The sequence below is a fragment of the Thamnophis sirtalis genome, unplaced genomic scaffold, assembly GCF_051295495.1.
Source record: "Thamnophis sirtalis isolate CommonGarterSnake01/CBP01778 unplaced genomic scaffold, rThaSir2_p1.2 scaffold_12, whole genome shotgun sequence".
Lineage (NCBI taxonomy): Eukaryota > Metazoa > Chordata > Lepidosauria > Squamata > Natricidae > Thamnophis > Thamnophis sirtalis.
Genome location: NW_028261392.1, coordinates 37570719 through 37592814, shown reverse-complemented (window position 1 = coordinate 37592814; position 22096 = coordinate 37570719). Strand labels below are relative to the sequence as shown.

The 22096-nt window shown below is 42.2% G+C and overlaps 1 protein-coding gene across 1 annotated transcript in view; it reads left to right on the top strand.

The window, feature by feature from the left end:
* Nucleotides 1-22096, top strand: part of OCA2 (OCA2 melanosomal transmembrane protein) — a 210584-nt gene that overhangs the window by 53301 nt on the left and 135187 nt on the right. The window contains exons 7-8 of the mRNA XM_087726964.1: nucleotides 285-367; nucleotides 1384-1537. Coding sequence (XP_087583090.1) covers nucleotides 285-367; nucleotides 1384-1537 — 237 coding nt within the window. The remainder of the gene's footprint in view (nucleotides 1-284; nucleotides 368-1383; nucleotides 1538-22096) is intronic.

Below are 22096 nucleotides of genomic sequence, written 5' to 3'. Positions count from 1 at the left end.
GATACAGAAGACCATGGATTGAATGCACACCATTCTAATTTGATCCCCTGACACACTGATTCTTCATCCTTAATGGGTGTATTTCCATTGATCAACTGGCCATCTTGAGCTATTAGCTTAATTAAGGAATGACTCTCACCCAATTTACTGTATATATTACTAGTTTTTAAGATATCTATGTGCCAATATGCCTCGAGTCTCTTCTATCCAATTAGCAACTGGAATTGGTGCATAGGTAATCAAACCTATTAAACTTCTTAATTCATGCTTTCTTTTTTTTGCAGATATTATATAATTGGACTCTTGCATTAAATCTGAAGAAAAATGAGCAAGTTATTGTGACTAGAATCTTTGAGACAGTGAATAGGTTGGTTCATGAATCCAATGAAACCCACTGAAACATATTTTAATAATTATTTATACAGTTGCTCTAACATTAGGACGATGGATGGGTGGCACCATTGCATGTGCGTATGCTCCTCTCCAGTCATTTGAATTAAATCTTGCAACCTGTCTCATGGATCCCTTCTTTTCTCTTTTTCTGGGAAAAAGAAGGCTGCCAGAACATATCCTTTTCTCCCTCATTGCCTAAATATTTAATTCTTCAGGTGGCATAATAAAAATTAGCAAAGCCATTTTATGAATGTTTACACTGATTTGTGTTTTTTACAGGTATCCTCATTTAGTGACTAATTAGTTCCAATGAAATGCTTGCTAAGAGATATGGTTGCTAATCAAACCATGTAACTTAGAGTGGGAGCAAAAGAAAGAGAAGCTGGATGTTGCCATCTCATTTCAGATAAGGTTTTCTTATATAGCAACTTGAACTTCTCCTTTTTTGCCCTCATGGAATGGAGAGATTGCTTAAATAGGCCTTATCTTCCGAGCTGTTTTTCTCTGCAGCTGTGTTTCTTTAAAAAGTGCTAACCACAAATTAACAAGCTCATCTCTGAAACCTTAATTAGTTGATTAAAATCCTCTGGCTGGCTCCCTGCTGCCCAGAATTGACCAAATTTTAATCAATTTCACATCAAAGACCTGCTTTAGTCATGTATGCAGGAATTGGTTGCAAAGTTCCTTTTTCAGCACAGTTTTAATTGTGAATGGTCACTATCTGAGGCCATTGCTAAGCGAGGACTATGTGTATATCCTTGTGTAAATCTCTTTTCAGAAATTCTGCTTTTGTGCTGAATGTGAACATGACCTAAAAAGATCTCAATAATTTGAAATATTCTAAATCATTACATAGACAATATTGAAGCAAGAATAATAGCAGCAAAATGAAGAGCATACAATTAGCAACGCTTAAAACCTTTAGCAGTATGAACCTGTGGTCATTTCTACTCCAGCTATCAAATAGAATTTTAACATTTCTTTCCACAGAAAAGAAACCTCCCTAAGAATCCAGGCATTTCTTCAGGAATCAGAAATCATTCCTCTTTCTATGACACATCAGTATCTTCATGCAAATATAGAGGCTCAAGTCACAATAGCTTCAGTCATTTTAGCAGGTGTTTATGTTCTGATTGTGTTTGAGGTAAGAATAATCATTTTATTCAAGAGAAATATAAGCAGGATTGTTTTTGTCAGTTAATATACCAACCTAAAAATCAGAATAAGAATCTGTGCATTTCAATTAAGTACATCTACAAGTCTACATCAATCTCATCATCCTTTCATCTGATTTTTTTCATTCTATTTTAAACCCCCTGTTTCTGTGAAGTTGAAAACCAATTATAACAGATCTCCATGATACATTATACTTAGGTTTTTTTTTATAAAAAAAGATCACTTGGAACTCTGATCAATCCCATCAACTCTTCATAGGAACATAGTAATTAAATGGGAAGTGCTTAACATTCTGATTGCTAGTAATCACACTGGAAGCTATTTTGGTCCTTAGTTGTGTTTTTGGTCAGAAAGATGTCAGGCTGGTATAGGGAATCTGTGATGAAAAGAAAAAAAATCATTTTATGTCTCCTTCCCCCAAATCTCTCAATACCTCATAATACTTCCTCCGAATTTATTTATTTATTTTTATTCTCTTACATAGCATTTTAAGTATACATTCACATAATGGCTATTCTTCTTTACATTTATCATTCTTATACATTTATTATTTCATTTAATAGGTTATAATACTGTATACAGTTTGGTTTGCTTTGTTTACCATCCCTTCCTCCTGTTGTAATACCACCTTATTTTCTTTTTCTTTTCTCCCTCCCTCCTTTCTCTACTTCCTTCCTCCTCTCCTTCCTCTTCCTTCTTCCCTTCCCATTCTCCTACTCCTACTTTTCCTCTTCCCCTCCCTACCCTTTCTCCTTCTCTTCCTGTCCCTTCCATCCTCTCTTTACTTCTTTCTTCTTTCCCCCGTCCTCCTTTCATTCTCTCCTCCTCTCTCCCTTTCCTTTCTATTATTGTAGGTCTCTCTTTCAGGTCTCAGTTTATGTTTCCTTGGGATGGTATTTCCGCAAACCCAAATATAATTTAATATCATTTCTTATTCCCTTACCTTCGCTAATCTATCCTAACTACTAATACCTCATAATACTTTTGTGCCTGCATAAGACTTGGAGCAGAAGTAGCATAATATACTTTGACCGGCTAAACTTTGAGGCAGAACTAGAGAGCCTAATCTATGAGCAACCTACCAATCATGCAATTTTAATCCTTTCTTTTCAACTCCTGCCACCCAGCAAGATTTTTTGGGTGGTGCCTTTGAGTCAGCATTGATTCCTTGCAGCAACCTGAACAAGTGACTGCAGTTTTCTTGGGTAGATTTCAGAAGTGGTATTTGCCTGCTTCTTTAGGCTACTGACCCAAGGTCACCCAGCTGGCTTTCAGGTGGCCTAATTTCACCAGAATTTCCTTCAATAATAGTTTCACTATTTTCCATGAAGAGTCTAAAAGAAATGCCATGGTTGTTCCAGCAATCTACTGTCTTCCCGTGGAAAAGGGCCATATGGCTGCATGATGACGTCAGTATCATGTCCCTAGTGGCTCTTGGTAAGGTGAAAAAAAAGAAAAACAAATATATACCCCTACCAACTAATGGGTCTGTGATATGAAGGGTTTGAAGCATAGCCTGTTTACTAAGCCATTATGAAGAGGTGGAGAAGTAAAACTTTTGCATCTGCCATCAACTGTTTAACAGACTCTTGGGTGCCTAGAGATACAGTTCTTGAATAGCTTGGGAAATAGTGTACTGCTTTGAAGTCATTCTCCTTTACTTTAATCATTTGTTTGGAAACATATTATCTGATTCCTGATCCCCCTGCCCCTTTTTAGGCACTATTGGAGCTACAGAGGATTTGCAGTTGATAGTTATAATCTTCCATGTTAGGTTCTCCCCCCCTTCATAGCACAATTTATTAACAGATCAGTAATTATTACTATTTTATTAAATAGTTTCATTTCCACTAAAATTTTTGAAGACCATCGCTTGTCCCATCAATAGATTTTTAAAATATGATAAAAAGTGGCCTGGGCTGAAAATTAAAATTGCATTTCAACACTGGGTGGCACTGCTTGCTACTCTAAATCATAGCAATTGTTCTGATTTTTGTGATGCTTCCTCACAGAGAGAAAATGCTTTTCTACCAACATCGGGAGGGTGCCACTCCATCCCTTTAATGGAAAAAAACCCTCAACTTTCAAGTGCATCTACTTTTTAAAGTTTCATATTTTCTCCTGCTTCATGACGTTCAGATTGAATAGTGCCACTGTTTTTTTAATAAGAGTGACGTACGTTTCCCATCTTGTAGCTTATTTGTGTTTTCTTTCTTTGATGGCGTTGTGTTGGGTAAATTGAATGCTGCAATGCCACGGTCAGTGAGCCCAAGGGGAAGACAAAATGAAAAAAGCTTTTAATGTTGAACAAGTTACAACAACAGTCTTTCACTTATCTGTGCGTGTGGGCAGGTGTGTGCATAAATGCTGTGTTTGTAGAAAACAAATGGTTTAAAAAGGAATGAGTTGGTCAAAGAGACAATGTCCCTATAATGTTTAAACATACAAAAGAAAATACTGAATTGGAGAAAATGAGGCTTTAAAGGAAGCAGGCTTTTAAGGAAAGATTGGCTTGTTTATTTATTTTTTTGATGTGAACTATTTTGCATCTGTTATTGCTCATTAGGATCCACAGTATTTCAGGGAAAGCAATAAAAATAGAGCAGTTATTGATATGAGCAAATTAAATATAGATGTTTATTATTTTGAAGTTCTGTGGGGTTTGGTAATGTATTCTTATTTAGTGCAGTAGGAACCTGGTAAAAATATGGAGGTCTCAGTCATCAAGGTACAAAAGTTATGTATCATTTCTCAGAAAGTTGTTTTAATTTTCCTTAGTTATTCTGATTAAGTTATAATTTGATCAAGTTTCCTCCTCTTCCTCTCCATTACTTGCAAGAATCCCCGACTGAGGTTTGATCCAGAAATGGTAATGATAGCTCAACTACCCTTGGCCAAATATATCAAAGGGCAAACTCAGTGTTATTTACTCCACATCTATATCCAGGATAATATAGTTTGATCCTTTTTCTCTCAAAGTTAATCATAGGTAGTTTTTTCAAGTCCCATCACTCTCAATGTCGTTTCTGTTCTACTACATCTGAGTACTTCTAAAATTGTGGTATTTAGAAATAGAAATGGTATTTGGCATGGCTCTGACCATCACTGAAGATAGTAGAGGTATATTGCTTTATATGATTTCATAGCTATATATCTGTATATTAATAATTGCAGCCTAAAGAAGCCCTTGCCTGTCTTTGCATTTCTTTCACTCTACTGACTCAAATTCATTTTGTGGTAAAGTACAATTCATTATGAATGATATTTTGCACCCTCAGGGAATGGGCTTATTATTTATATACATTGATTTTTAAATCCATGGTGAAGCTCAAATACTTATTTAACTTTTGGTGTGTATATACTGAATTCAGGGGTGGATTGCTGCCAGCATTACTGCCGGTTCGGTGCATGCACAATTTTGTGTGCGTGCCAGACGCACATACACACGTGTTCACATTTGCCCATAATGCAATGAAAAACAAGATGGTGGTGCCTATGGTGCTGCCTGGAAAACTGGTTCGGGGGCGTGGCAAGCCTGGGTCCTGCTGGTTCCAGTGACATAGGCTGCCAAACTACTACCACTGACTGAATTATATATTTTGTATCTGTGGTGTAATAATCTGGATCCATCAACTCTTCAATAAATTAGCAAACACCTAGAAGCAAACAAAGTAATAGCCAAAAGCCAACATGGGTTTGTCAAGAACAGATCATGCCAGACTAATCATTGCATTCTTTGATAATGTGACAAAATTAGTGGACGAGAGGAATGCCGTCGATATAGTTTACTTGGACTTCAGTAAGGAATTTGATAAGGTAGACCATAACCTACTGCTAGATAAAGTAGAAGAATGTGGGTTAGAGAGCATCACCATCTTTGTAACTGGCTGACCAGCGGCACTCAACATGTAGTCCTCAATGGAACTTCATCTTCATGGCGGGAAGTATGCAGTGGAGTATGCCAAGGCTCTGATTTGGGCCCAGTACTCTTCAACATCTTCATCAATGATTTGGATGAGGGAATAAATGGGGAACTCATCAAATTTACAGATGACACCAAGCTGGCAGGAATAGCCAACACTCCAGAAGATAGGCTAAAGATACAGAAGGATCTTGACAAACTTGAACATTGGGCACTATCTAATAAAATGAAATTCAATGGTGAAAAGAGTAAGGTTTTACATTTAGGCAAGAAAAACAAAATGCACAGGTACAGTATAGGTAGTACCTTGCTCAACAGCATTAACTGTAAAAAAGATCTTGGAGTCCTAGTGGACAACCATTTAAATATGAGCCAGCAGTGTGAAGCAGCTGCCAAAAAAGCCAACACAGTTCTAGGCTGCATAAACAGAGGGATAGAATCAAGATCATGTGAAGTGTTAATACCACTTTATAATGTCTTGGTAAGGCCACACCTGGAATACTGCATTCAGTTTTGGTCACCAAGATGTAGAAAAGATGTGGAGACCCTAGAAAGAGTGCAGAGAAGAGCAACAAAGATGATTAGGGGACTGGAGACTAAAACATATGAAGAACGGTTGCAGGAACTGGGTATGTCTAGTTTAATAGAAAGAAGGACCTGGGGAGACATGATAGTAGTGTTCCAATATTTCAGGGATTGCCACAAAGAAGAGGGAGTCAAACTATTCTCCAAGGCACCTGAGGGTAGAACAAGAAACAATGGGTGGAAACTAATCAAGGAGAGAAGCAACTTAGAACTGAGGAGAAATTTCCTGACAGTTAGAAGAATTAATCAGTAGAACAGCTTGCCTCCAGAAGAGGTGAATGCCCCAACACTGGAAGTCTTTAAGAAGATGTTGGATAGCCATTTGTCTGAAATGGTATAGGGTTTCCTTCCTAGGCAGGGGGTTGGACTAGAAGACCTCCAAGGTCCTTCCAACTTTGCTATTGTATTGTATTGTATTGTAAATTGCAATGCATTATATAACAATTCATTTGTTCAAGGGATATAGGGATATTTTTAGCTTCTAGGCAGCATGGTGGCACTTTCAGTTTTATTTACACTAGTTTTTGTTTTTATTACCCAGGATTAAAAAAATCCTGATTTAGTGGACTTCAAAATAATAGACTTCAGATGCAGCAAATGAAATTTGTGTTGTATTTATGCCATTTTAAATCATTATGTAGTGAAATTGTTACAAAAATGCTGCAAATAATATCGCCAAACTTTGAGATTATAACATTGGAGAAATAATGTAAACATGCAAATAGATGAAATACCTTTGATTTAATGGCCAATCATGAATAACAGACATCACTTTCCCACAACTGGTCTGTTAAATCAAGATTTCCCTCTATAAGGAAGTGTCTCTACATATATTGCCTAATAATGTTGAACAAAAAGTTACTTCATAAGTACTCTATTTCCTAAATCACCCCAGGAGAACAGTAAGCAACCATATGTGTCTTAAATAGCTGTCTCTTTTTGCCTTGATTGTAAATTGTCAAAACTGCTGCTAATGATGTCCTGTAATAGCTAAATGGCTTAATCTTCCATCAAATTTCTTTTCTGCTGGTCTGATTAATCACCAACATTGTCATGGGGAATAATGTGAGAATTGGTGCTATCTGCACTGAGATATACATACATTATATACCATGTCCTAAGTCAGTGATGGGCAACCTTTTTGGCGTGGTGTGTCAAAAATCGGCAAAAAATCGAGCATAACTCGCGTTGTGTGTCACTTCAACAAAAACATAATTTTGCGCAATTTATAGTTTAAACTACAAAAATGTATAATGGCGCTCACAGTTCCCGTTGGCACTCCGCTGTTCCCTGCTGTGGTGCGGTTGTAACTGACAGTCCCAGGAGTAGACTCTCTGTGCCGGCCTGACTGGAGAGAGGCGCGCACTGTTCCCGTGCTCCTCTCCTGTGGGTCCTCCCTCGCCGCGCTGATGACGTGTGTGCGCACGGCACGCACGCCTTACCAGCAGCCCCTGCGCTCAGAAAGGGGCGGCGGCGATACAGTAAGTGAGTGTGGGCGGGGGAGATCACACGTCCCGCCCCCCCGTTCCTCCAGCACAGATTCTTTCATCCTCGGCGGCCGTGCAGGAGCCGAGGATGAATCACATGAAATCCTGTGCGTGTCACCCCAAATGGCTATGCGTGTCAGCACTGACACGCGTGTCATAGGTTCGCCATCACTGTCCTAAGTTGTTCAAGATCAGTGAATGGATACACCATCTTGTATACTAGCTTTATTTTAACTGCCGTGCACTCTTTGTCACTATGAAAATGCTGTGACCATTTGACATTTTTTGATTGGTGAAAGACATGCTTTTAAAATGACAGCAAAGGCAGTGGCTGATAGCCTGAGGCCAAATGCAGAGATAACTGGGTGGAACAATCTAGTTGACTGGCTGACTGGCGGGCGTACAAAGGAGGTGATAGCGTACAGAATAAGCTAGTTGGGTGGCTTTGCCAGAGGCTGTTACATTCAGTGTTTTAATGTGTGATGGATGTAGGTGAAATATGATTAATAATAAAGAATGATGGTTAAAGGGATAATGGGAGACTATATGTAAGAGAGAATGAATGAATGAGAGACTGAATAGAAGGTGGCTAAGGAAGAGAAGGAATGACCAATTTTGCGTTGGCCCTGCTGGTTTTCTCAATGCACCTTGTCATAAGGAAATTCAAAACGAATATCTACCTTTAACTAAACACTGATTAACTCAAACTATTCTGAGGCATTATATAATCCCAGAGTATGTAATATTAGAGTACTATATGGCTTGGCCCAAAATATTTCCAGAGCTTCCTTCTTAGCAGGAATTGTTCCATTCAATATGCTCATTTTTTGAGATGTTATTGGTATTTCCCCACTTTAGTAAAACAAGGCGGTGTGGGTGTTAAAGGCCAGACGGTATAACTTTTCCATTATGGTCCTGGTATAGAATATAGCAGCTTTTTCCTGGAAATCAGATTTACCCATTATTATTTACTTTTCAGACTGTACCCTGTTTCCCCCCAAATAAGACCTTCCTGGATAATAAGCTCAATTGGGCTTTTGAGCGCATGCGCTAAAATAAGCCCTCATCTGAAAATAAGCCGTCCCCAAAATATTGCAACACAGCTGCAACCATGAGGTGACCACGCTCGTCGCCTCCTGCACCTCAAAAATAATAAGACCTCCCCAAAAATAAGGCCAAGTGCTTATTTTTTGGGGGGGGCGGTCAAAAGAAAATAAGACCCTGTCTTATTTTTGGGGAAACACGGTAGATATCAAAAGCCTTATGGAGGTTTTTTATGGTTGCTTAAATAATGTTGTGTGTTGTTCTGATGCTTTACTGTTTTTATCTTTATGAACAGTTTTTACTGATTATTAATTTGTATTTGTATTTTGTATTTATTGAGTATTTGTATGCCGCCCTTTTCCCTGAGGGGACTCAGGGCGGCTCACAACAATCAGGGGAAGGGAGTGCAAGACAAGACTTAAAAAAGAAAAAAAAAATCGTGAATAAAAGAAAATTATCCATAAAACACAACATTCACTCAACATTCGGGCGGGGTGAGAGTAATCCTATCCCCAGGCCTGACGGGATAGCCAGATCTTGAGGGCTATGCGGAAGGCCTGGACTGTGGCGAGGGTACGGATCTCCACGGGGAGGTTGTTCCATAATGTCGGAGCTGCAACTGAGAAGGCTCTCCTCCGCGTAGTCGCCAGTCGGCACTGACTGGCGGATGGAATACGGAGGAGGCCTACTCTGTGCGATCTGATGGGACGCAGGGAGGTTATTGGCAGAAGGCGGTCTCTCAAATAGTCAGATCCACTACCATGGAGCGCTTTATAGGTGGTAAGTAAGACCTTGAAGTGCACCCGACGATCAACAGGTAGCCAGCGCAGCTCGCGGAGGATTGGTGTTATATGGGCGAACCGTGGTGCGCCCATGATCACTCGCGCGGCCGCGTTCTGAACTAGCTGAAGTCGCCGGATGCTCTTCAAGGGCAGCCCCATGTAGAGCACATTGCAGTATTCCAGCCTAGAGATCACAAGGGCTCGAGTGACTGTTGTGAGAGCCTCCCGGTCCAGGTAGGGCCGCAACTGGCGCACCAGGCGAACCTGGGCAAATGCCCCCCTGGTCACAGCCGACAAGTGATGGTCAAAACTCAGCTGTGGATCCAGGAGGACTCCCAAGTTGCGGACCCTGTCTGAGGGGTATAAATTTTGCCCCCCCAGCCTGATTGGTGGCACGTTGACCAAATTTTTGGGAGGAAAACACAACAGCCACTCGGTCTTTTCCGGGTTGAGTACCAGTTTGTTAGCTCTCATCCAGTCTTTAACAGCCTCAAGGCCCCGGTTCATCACGTCCACCGCTTCATTGAGTTGGCACGGGGCGGACAGATACAACTGCGTATCGTCCGCATATTGATGGTACTTAATCCCGTGCCTCCGAATGATCTCGCCCAGCGGTTTCATGTATATGTTAAATAGCAGGGGGGACAGAACCGAGCCCTGCGGGACCCCATAGGTTAGGGGCCTCGGGGACGATCTCTCCCTCCCCACCAACACCGACTGCGACCTGTCCGAGAGGTAGGAGGAGAACCACTGTAAAACAGTGCCGCCCACCCCCACCTCCCGCAGTCGTCGCAGAAGGATACCATGGTCGATGGTATCGAAAGCCGCTGAGAGGTCGAGGAGAACCAGGATGGACGCATAGCCTCCATCTCTGGCTCTCCAGAGATCATCAGTCAATGCGACCAAAGCGGTTTCAGTGCTGTAACCGGGCCTGAAGCCAGACTGGAAGGGGTCAAGGTAGTTAGCTTCCTCCAAGGTACGCTGTAGCTGTAAGGCCACCACCTTCTCCACAACCTTCCCCAGAAAGGGGAGGTTGGAGACTGGACGATAGTTGTTAAGAACTGCTGGATCCAAAGACGGTTTCTTCAGGAGGGGCCTCACCACCGCCGCCTTAAGCGCGGTGGGGAGGTGTCCCTCCCGAAGAGAGGCGGTAACAACCGCCTGGATCCAGCCTCGTGTCACCTCTCTGCTGTTGGCAGTCAGCCAAGAGGGACACGGGTCCAGTATGCAGGTGGAGGAACTCACAGCTCGCATAGCCTTGTCCACATCCCCAGAGGCAACATCCTGAAACTCAACCCAGAGATGGTCTACCAAGTTATTCCCCTGTGTCCCGGCTGGATCTGCAGGGGTGGAGTCCAGTTCCGATCGAAACCGAGCAATTTTGTCTGCCAAGAACTGACTATATTCCTCAGCCTTACCCTGCAGGGGGTTCCCCGTCTCCCTCCTATTTAGGAGGGAGCGGGTTATCCTGAACAGGGCGGCTGGGCGAGACTCGGCGGACGCTACCAAGGAGGCAATGTGTGATCTTTTGGCGGTTCTCAATGCCCAAATATACTCCTTGGTGCAAGCTGTCAACAGTGCTCGGTTCGATACGGACCTGTCGGATCTCCACCGGTGCTCTAGGCATCTCCTCCGGCGCTTTATCTCGCGGAGCTCCTCGGTGAACCAAGGGGGTCTCCGCGAGCCGCTGACCCGGAGGGGCCGTAGTGGCGCAATTCGGTCTAGAGACTCTGATGCCGCCGAGTGCCAGGCCGCAGCAATAGTCTCCGCCGAACTGTGGGCGAGAGCATCTGGAATGACCCCAAGCTCCGTCTGGAACCTAACAGGGTCCATCAGTCGCTTGGGGCGGAACCACCTGGTCGGTTCCTCCTCCCTACGGTGGGGGTTTGGCCTCCGGAAGTCTAGCCTCAGTAGGTAGTGGTCTGACCACGACAGGGGAATGATCTCATTTCCCCTCAGACCAAGATCATAACTCCACTGCTCCGAGAGGAATACGAGGTCGAGTGTATGTCCTGCCAAGTGGGTAGGGCCTCGAATTACCTGGGTCAGGCCCATGGCTGTCATGGAAGCCATGAACTCCTGCGCTCCATCCGAGTGTTCACCGAGCGAAGGCAAATTGAAGTCCCCCAGAACCATTAGTCTAGGGAACTCAATTGCTAGCTCGGCTATTGACTCGAGGAGCGCAGGGAGGGCCGCTGCAACGCAGTTGGGAGGCAGGTACGTTAGCAGCAAACCCGCTTGACCCTTGAGGTCCAACTTCACTAGCAGGGACTCACACCCGACAAGCTCCGGAGCAGGGAGCCTACGAGGAGCTAAAGACTCCCGGACTACAATAGCCACACCGCCACCCCTTCCCTGGGCTCTCGGCTGATGAAGCACCTGAAACCCGTCTGGGCACAGCTCTACGAGGGGGACTCCTCCCTCCGTGCCCAGCCATGTTTCAGTAATACATGCCAGGTCTGCCCCCTCGTCTACAATCAAGTCCCGGACGAGGGGAGCCTTATGGGTAACAGACCTGGCATTTAGCGACAGCAGCCTGAGACCAGGGTCCTGATCGCTCACGCCATCTGACCTTGGAGTGGGACTCATAGGGCCGGAAGGAGGGATCTCTGCAATATAGCGAACCCTCCTTCCCCTATAGTGGCCAGCCCTAAAGTCCCCGCCATATCTGCCTCTCCCTGTTATGATCGCAATGCTCCGACTCTCTCCCGTGGGCATAGTTCCCCCAACCACCCCAATGGCCCCCGCTTGCCCCGCCAGGTCCTCCGAATCAGGCATACTCAGACACTCACACAGGCAGTCCCCACAATATAATTAAAACACAAAAAGAATACAACAATAATACTGCTAAAAGTGGGTCTTTCATACTAACTCATTCAGTCCCACACACTCACATTCACACCATCCCAGACAATCTCATGCACTCAACAAACCAATTTAAAAATTAAGATTTAAAAATTAAAAGTTGCGCAAGTTGGCAAGTCCGTACTAAGCTTGTGATAGTCCAAGGCGTCCTCCACCCTCCCCTAGGGGGGGAGGGGGGGGAGAGGTACTCCACTCCTCTCCCTTCCTCTGGCAATTAATTGGCAGGATGGTTAAAGGCCCAGTTCCAGTCCGCTGAAAATACATAGAGGGGGGAGGATGGTGCTTCTCTCCTTCTAGCAGGGTTGGAAAGTCCCAGGAGTCTAGATGGTTTAGGGGCCTGCCAAAGATGTTAAGTCCGGACTGCCAAACGTTTAGTAAAAGGCAGAGTCTGAGTGGCTGCAGTAGTGACACTGGAGCAGAGAGAGGTGACACTGATTGAACAGGTGTAATTCGTTCATGCATATAAAAGTCTGTGTAAAAATCCGAGGGCTGCAGTTGCAGTAGTGGCCACTGGGGGGAGTCCAAGCTGCCAGCTCGTTGTCTCTCCGGAGTAATGGCGTCTAATACAAAATGATGACAGTAGTGGTGACTAATGCGATACTCCTGGAGTGGTAGCAGCAATGGATGGCACTGGTCACCACAGGAGGCCTGTCGTTGGGGTCCTTGAGTCCCAGTCTGAGCAGAGAGATGGTCAGGCAACGTGGAGCCTCGTAGGGACAGCGGCAAAAGCGGAAGAAAGCGCCGCGCCAGGAGGGAAGGGGGGGAGTCCACAGGGCTGTGGTGGGGGCAAGAAGCCAATCCCCCAGACCCGATAGACATCTCTCCTGGGCTCCCTACCCCCTCTCCGGGACACACACCAACGCCTCGGCACTGCTCACTCGGAGGGAAAATCTTCAAAGGGAAAGTCCAACGATTCCCAGGGCAACGAGGCTGAAGCCGTCGCCTCTCGTACAAAGCCGTCTCCGCCACCGCCGCCAGCCAGCTGTTTAAATAGGTCAGCAAAAGAAACGGGGGAGGTAACGCCGTCCAGGAGCCGCTCAAATGCAGCCCCCTACTCAAATAGTTACCTCCCTGGAGAGCCCAAACGTCTGTGCTCTGCAGGAACCCCTCTGCTTCCATGTCCGGGGTCCTGGTCATCTGAATTATTTCTTTGCTGTCTTTCGGTAGCCGGAGCGGTAAAACTCGGCAGCCATTCTCATTCTCCATCTCTCATTAAGATGGACATTTTGATTATATTTCATGCATTTCATTTCGTAATATTGAGTACTGATCAATGTTCTATGTGCATTTTCTTGGATTAACTGCCAGGAGTCATTAAAAATATGCTAGTATTCAAGAATGTTCAACCAATTGATTCTTCAGTATCGGTGCAAAGTTTGTGATGCATTCAGTCTGAGAGCTTAGATGAGCTCTGCTGATTATTTTTGGTTTTTTTTATTAGTTATTATGATTGTTTTGACCTTGGACACCCTGCTTTAGATTGCTAAACTGTTGCTTTAACCTTTTATACGACCTTGAGTCATTACTGTGAGATGGGTGGTATCTAAATCATACAAACAAATATAGTTCCAAATAAGAAACTATATAGAAGAAGTCTTGTTTTAAACACTGTGCCCTTATAGATACTGTATGTCAATACTTGCCTTAAATATTATATTCATGGTAAATCTTGATGTAAGTTCAAAGTAATACAATTTCTTTTATATAATCAAATTAATTATTTCCATATGAATAGACAGGCAGGTCTGCCTGTATGTTAGTATACAGCTAAATAGAAAAAAATGTTATATGGTTAGCATTTAAAGGTTTCAGCAGTAAGGTAAGATGACCAGATTTTCAGATTGGTAAAGAGGGACACCATTGACCGGGGGCAATAGCAGTAGACTTATATACCGCTTCATAGGCCTTTCAGGCCTCTCTAAGCGGTTTACAGAGAGTCAGCATATTGCCCCCAACAATCTGGGTCCTCATTTTACCCACCTCGGAAGGATGGAAGGCTGAGTCAACCCTGAGCCGGTGAGATTTGAACCGCTGACCTGCTGATCTAGCAGTAGCCTGCAGTGCTGCATTTAACCACTGCACCACCTTGGGGGTGGGGAGGAGGAAGCTAGGCCGCGGTGGTTAGTGCCAGCCTGCAGCCTCACTAGGGACGTCTGGTCACCTTAATTATACATATCCTCCATCCATCTGTCTGTCTGTCTATCTGTCTGCCTATCTGTCTATCTAGTTATGGTATCTCTCTGTCTCTCTCTCTCCTTCTGTCCGTCTATCTGCCTGCCTATCTGTCTATCTAGTTATGGTATCTCTCTCTCTCCCTCTCTCCCTCTCCCTCCCTCATCTCATTATCATCTATCTCAGTGTTTCTCCACCTTGAAGACTTGAAAGTATGTGGACTTCAACTCCCAGAATTCTGGGAGTTGAAGTCCACACACTTTCAAGTCTCCAAGGTGGAGAAACACTGATCTATCTAATTAATATAATTATTTCTCCCTCTCTTTTTCACTCTCTCTCTCTCCCATGCACACACGCAAATGCATAGGGCAGCCCACGCCGGGCGGCTTACAACATTATGATGCACACCCAAAGCGAATAGAGTCAGGTGCCTGTGATCCCAACCCTACTTTCCCGAGGGGGGAGGGCCATGGAACACTGCAAAACTCTTCTTGGTGGTATCACTTTATGGGGCTTTCACTTTCGCTTTCCCCCCAACCTTTCCAAAGCCAAGCTTCATCTGATTCTAACCAATCCCAGCGCCTCTCGCATCTCTTCTTTGCAAGTGTCACCCTGTGCAGAGGGCTGGGATGGGAGCTGGAGTCCGATGCCACTGGCGATCTGGGGCTGCTGTAAGCAGGTGCGGGGCTTCAGGGGAGGGGGGGTTGCACAAAGCCCCCTCCCCTAATTCTTCCGGCTCTTCTACAGAAAAGGGTGGGGGGGCTTGTGCAGAAAGGAATCTCTCCTCTCTTCCCTGCACGCACCCCACTGATGCCCGCATCAGAGCTTGGGCGGGATTCAGGCGAAGGAAAGGACTATTCTTTTGCCGACATCAGAGCTCAGGCAAGCGAAAGCAAGTATTTTAATCAGTGGGCTGCGCGCAGGGACGAATATCTCCTCTCCTCCCTGCACGGATCCCACTGATTAAAAAGTGCTTCCTCTCACCCGCCCGATCTCTGCTGCGGGCAAAAGGGAGCTGGGAGAGAGGAGAGATTCCTTCCTGCACGCATCCCACTGAAAGCACTTTAATCAGTGGGGTGCGTGCTGGGAGGAATCTCTCCTCTCCTCCATGCACGCACCCCACTGATGCCCGCATCAAAGCTCGGGCGGGATTCAGGCGAAGGAAAGGACTTTTCTTTTGCCGGCATCAGAGTTCAGGCAAGCGAAAGCAAGTATTTTAATCAGTGGGCTGCACGCAGGGACAAATATCTCCTCTCCTCCCTGCATGCATCCCACTGATTAAAAAGTGCTTTCTCTTGCCCGCCTGATCTCTGTTGCGGGCGAAAGAGAGCAGTTTAATCAGTGGTGTGCATGCTGGAAGGACAGGAGAGATTCCTCCAAGCATGCACCCCACTGAAAGCGTGTGGATGGGCGGGGGAGCGAGCGACAGCTGATGGGTTGGGGAGCGGGACTTTTTGAAAACTGCGCGGGGCACGGGACAAATTGTACAAAAGCGTGCCTGTCACGCTGAAAGCGAGACGTCTGGTCACCTTACAGTAAGGGTAGTTAAAAAAATCAATATTCATTCATCATGCTCTTCTTGAGAGTTTTAAATTAGAGTAAAAATCCTAAATTTTAAAATTATAAGATCAAGAGTTATTTACCTTGAACTTTTTCAGTGAACAAATAGTCTTGTACACAACTTTGAATTTTCACAATATTGTTTACAGAGAGGATATGGTTGTGCATCAAGGTACATGAATTTACTTTTAGCATTACTCTTTAGTGTTAACCCCACTGTTAGCCTGTTTGCCATATGGCCTTGAGAACAATGGTATTTATTCATTCTTCAGCCAAATACTCAGATTGTTTTATCCATAGAAATATCATAGAATTGGAAATCAATACAAACGGTCTCCCTAGAAAAATCTGAGCTCTGCAGTGCCATAAGCCATCAGCCAAATTTCTATTTAATTTTTTGGATTTCTATTATATGCCTCCAAAGTGTAAGGTTTTGCAATGTTGTTGCTATTAGCAACTAATTTATTCTTTTCTGGTGACCCTCTGCCAGATGGCATAGAGTAACTAATTCCTAAAAATAGAACACAAAGTACAAATCTAATATACTATCTGAAATAAGCTTTCTAATTAGCTATAGTCCTTTGGAAAAAAAATCTGGCTAGATTCCATCAAAACCAACCATTTCTAAAAAAATGTGCTCAGCTTTATATTAACACCAACATATTTTTTACAGTAAGTTAAATTTTCACACAAAAATGTCAGATATTCAAACACTGTGTTAAAATTCAAAGTAACATTTCATTTGTGATTTGCAGGAACTGAGTGTAGTAGAATGATTTTGTCAGGTTTCAAATAGGCTTACCTTACTATATTTTTACTGAACTATTTTTTTACTGTTAAATTCTATGATAAAATTCTATAGCATTGTTTATATCTATGATATCCAAGTGCTGTTGCAAAATTATGCTAATTGTACTTATCACATTTTTATTTGTATTTCTTCTGTATTTCTTTATTTGCATTTCATTGTTGCTTTCTGTAAATGGGGAAATCACTAACAAGATTTGTGGTCCAATTACAAAAGCTGTACACACTTTGAAAATAATTTGGAAGAAATGCTTTGTAACTTGTTGAAGCAGAGCCCTTTGCCTATTGATGGAAGCAGCTTTTCTTTTTCCACGTGAGCCTGATAAAAAAGGTGTGTTTGCTTTAAAATATCAGCTCATTAAAGTTAATATATCTTTTGAGGGTGTTGCACATTTTCTGTTTTGTGCAGAAGCCTGAATAAAGATTGATTCCTTTAATGCAGTGTTTCTTCAAGCATGGTCCTAGCACCCCTGCCCCCCAACACCTCTCACGGGTCCATAATATCAAAATTATTTGTCAGGCTATGTTGAAAAAAAATGCAATATTAAATTCCAAAGCGTTGTGAGAGGCTGTGCCAGCAGTGAATGGGTGAATTTAAAATTTTAATATGGTAAATATCAACTAACCACCAGGGGTGGGTTGCTTTACTGCCGGTTCAGTCCATGCACATACACATGCACATTTACTCATAAACAGGGGTGTGCATGTGCAAATGTTAAAAAATGAAAAAAAATTACAGTTGTGCAATGAAAATTGTTCTGTGCATGCGCAGAACTGAAAATCAAGATGGCACTGCCGTAGGAGAACCGGAGAATTGGTTCAGGGGTGTGGCAGGCCTGGTCACTGCTGGTTCCAGTGACCCAGGCTGCTAAACCACTACTGGTTCGGTCGAACTGGTCTGAACCAGTAGGAACCCACCTACTGAACATAACTCATATAAACAAAAGGTTTTGGGGGGTCCTGTCTGGCTGAAATTTTAAGGGTTTTTTCAAGCTATTCTCAAAGTGTGAATAGTCATTTAACTTACAAATACTCATTGATTTATGATTGGTTGCTTAGCAGCCATTTAAAGTTATGATATACCACAAAAAGGAAGCCAGATTCAAAATTCTGATGATTAGCCTCACCTCCTACAGATATCACCTGGCTGCATTTTGGGTGCTCAACAACTGTCTTGCATTTATGCTTGCTTGCAGTGTCCCACTGTTATATGACTGCAATTTGCATTGTTTTGCCCAGAATCTGGTTCTTACTTCCAATTGCTGGGCAAAAATCCCCCTTGGTAACCAATTGGTTCACTTAACAGTGCTGGCATTTGTTTATCAACCCCTGCAAAAAAGGATGTAAAATCAAGCAGTCACATGGTGGACCACTTAATGACTGTGGTGACCTACAACTGTAATTCCAGGCTCAATTATGGTGGTAAGTCAAGGACCACCTGTACTATTGGATGGATCTGTCTTTTTCTGTAGAGGAAATTAGCTCTGGGTTTGAGAAGGAGAAGAGAGAGTGACAAGTTTGCTCTGCCTGGGAAAGTAGAAACCCAAAGAGAGGGATTCAGAAGCGTCTTATTATGCTTTGAAAAGGGCAGTGGAGATTTTGTTCTGGCTTCAAAGATTCTGTTTTTCTACCTTATTGCCACAAAAGCATTCTTGGAATCCTTGACTGGCTTACTTCTAAGGGCTCGGTCTTTTACTGTCTCTGTCCTTATTCATCCAGATAGTAGCAAATTTCAACAACAAATATTTCCCAATACATGTTTGTGGCAAATGGCCACTGGGGAAAAAAGCAACTCTGTGTTTATTATTACAATGGCAACTACTGAACGTTGCTATTCTTACTAAATGGAAATAAATTCCTTCCTGAGAAATAGATGTATTTAAAGCATGAAAGACAAATATGAGAGGAAACGCCAGGGATTGGCAACATGCCTCTTGTTTTATTTGAAGTTTTGCACTGAGGTCACTGCAAGCACATTTCAAAGGTAAATCTATGTATGTATGTATGTATGTATGTATGTATGTATGTATGTATGTATGTATGTATGTATGTATTCATTCATTCATTCATTCATTCATTCATTCATTCATTCATTCATTCATTCATTCATTCATTCATTCATTCAGTGTATTAGTTGCCTCAGTCACCAAAGCAACTCTAGATGGCATTGCAGGAAATAAACAATGAACACTAATAACATGTACTCTAGCAAATGGAAATGAAACATCTAATGCTAGGGAACAAGCAATGCCGTATAACATTCATTTAACCCAAATAATAAGAAAGGAAGGCAAAGAGACTTGCTAGGTTCATTGTATAATTTAAAAGAATGTTTTAAGTTTTGGCTGGGAAAGCAGTGCATGATTTAAAAATCAAAATGGCAGGTTCTTCTTCTTCTCCTCCTCCTCCTCCTACTACTACTACTACTACTACTACTACTACTACTACTACTACTACTACTACCTGGGATCTTCTGGTGTCATGCCCTTTGTGTTAGGAATTTTGGAAGAAAAAAAACATTTTCAAGGATGACTGAAGTGTTTCATGAAATCCACTCAAGTTCTTAGCTCAAAGGGATATAAAATTGATGTCAGAGATCGGAATTTGTTTCAGCCTGGTCTATTTTTAGAAACATATTTTGGCAGTCACTAGAAGGGAATAATATAATTGATCATATCAAAAACGCTAAAATGTTACACACTGATGGCATATAGAAATCACAAAAGAAAAGAAAATGTTATTAGACATGTAAAATCTGACCTGGTATTTAACTCTGTATGTGACTTAGGATATTTTAGATAAAATGTACCTCTTCCTTACCAGAAAAACCTCCAAAGATTTTTATGTCACCAGATTACTGAGTAAATAACACCTTTTCATCTTAATTAGGTATAGAGCAGCATTTTGGAGAATGCACGATTGTCTGATGAGGTCTGTGAGGATCCCTATTGTATAAGGCAGTGGCCCCCAACCTTTTGAGCATCCGGTATTGGTTCTGAGGAGAGAGGTTTTTCCACGGACTGGAGAGGCCATGGTTTTATGTGTTGCCTGCATCCTGTGTGTGTGGTTTTGCTTGTTTGCATGGTCCAGCTTCTGGTATGCCATGGCCCTGTGCCGATCCACAGACTGGGAATTGGGGACCTTTGGTATAAGGAGAAGGTCATGCTTGAGTCACTGTTATTTATCCACAAAACTTTATTCACTATTTCAGAATTCATCTTTGGTGAGGTTGTCTATATTAATCCTTAGGGTTTAATTGTGATGTATTTAGAGAGGCTCCTAACATTTTAAACTTATCTCCACCTGAAGAAGGTTAGCCCTGAAATGTAAGCCTTTATATATGAATGTTCTCCATAAATGTGGCATGCTCCTGATTTCATATTTGACCTCAATAATAATGACATATAAAAAATTTTCTGGACCCCAGTGCATAAATCTTTTTGTATAAATGTCATAATGCTACTATCAATGAAATTTGTTTGTACCAAACGTTTATAAACTGTTTACTGAAGAAGAAAATTAAAAATGTTATGTAGCATAAATAAGTTATATGTGTATGTTATATCCATGCATGGGTGTATGAATATGGAATTCCAAGGGTCTTTTTTTAAAAATTTGGGCAAATAAATATTTGTTATAAGACCACAGTTATCTTCTGCAAGTATTAGTTTCTCGAATGCCTTTTCAAGTTGGTTAATATATAATATAGTTAATATACCATAGAAGTAGGTGACAATATTTCAAAATATCACAATGACAGGCTGTATATATTTCTGATCGATAATATACCTTTATTGGATTGTATAGAGCTTTTTTCAAGTTATTATTTTTAATCCTAAATTTCCTAGAATGAGAGAGTGGAAGGACATTTTGTCACAAAAGTGTTGCATCTATTGCAATGCCTGTGAAGGATTTTCATCTAATAGGACTTCAACACCTACGTCTTGGCTACATAAATTTATTACTGTACACAGTCTCTTCTGAAGGCCCAAGGTTCACTCAAGATATGTGGCAAAAAGCTGTACGGGGAGAGAAAATGTACAGAAAATCAATTTTATGAAATTTATCACATTTCATTCTCCTATTGTTATGCCGAGCTTCTAGGCAGAGGGAGACCGGTTCTGCAGCCATGTTTAAACTGTTTCACCTGGTTATTATTTTTTTTAAAAGTATTATTATGTTAAAATTATCTAGAGGGAATTATTGTATTCTATAAAATAATACAGAATAATCAGATTAATTCATGGATTTCCACTCCCAAAGTAGGGGGAACAGCTTTTATATGTTTATTTAATGTCTCAATGCAATAAATAGATTCTGTACAAGTTACAAAAATTTAAAGGTGATAAACTATGCCCAGCAATAAAAAAAATGGCACTTAATTTGGGTTGATGATTCAATGAAATAAAACTGTCTCGGCGATCTTTTGAATGCTATGACAGAAGGAGTTTAAAGAGAGGGAGTTCCAAAGTTTGAGAGCTATCACAAGCTCTTTTCTTGCCTATTTACCCATAAGAAGAAAGAACTTTAATAGCTTTTTGGAGAGATTCTCATCAAACAAGCAGATTCAATTCATTATAAATGGAAAAAAGCCCTATGGAGCCTCCAATAATATTATACGTATGTATACACTGGTAATAGGACTTTGCCAATTACTCAGAGGGGGAAACTATGCGCATGCCATGGCTTTATTAGCAGTCCTTTCTGTGCATGTGCACATGACCTCTTGAAGCATAACTCTAATACATATTTCAACTATGTGGACAATTCTAGTAACCCTAGTATGGCCCATGTAACACTGTTGTTATACGAGTTGCAGTGGTTGTTGATTTGCTTTGAATTAATTGAAAGTGGGTTTTTTTAGTTACCTTTAAAACCTTCATGACATGAGATCAAACTACTTCAAGAACTGTCTCACCCCAGTGAGACACTCTAGCAGAAGGGCTTGGCTACGGACCCAATTTAATGTTTCGTTGGTGGGTCCAGGACAACCTTTTCTGCAATGGCTCCTGCCCTCTAGAACATAAAGCTGTTGGAGGGGAGATCCATCCTCACTCTCTTGGCCTTCTGAAAATGGCTTCAAAACCTTGCTCTGCCAAGTGGCTTGAGTGTCTGTGGGGGCATTCCATGCTGGAAGTGCCTAATGGATTAAGAAAGACAATCCCATCTCCATCCCACTCCTATACTGATTCCTACTTTCAGTCCCTATTAATTTTAATGTTGTTAATATTTTTGTATCCTTGTTTTTATGGTGGTGTAAGCTCCCCACAGTCACTTTGATGGGTCAGATAGGTGGCATATAA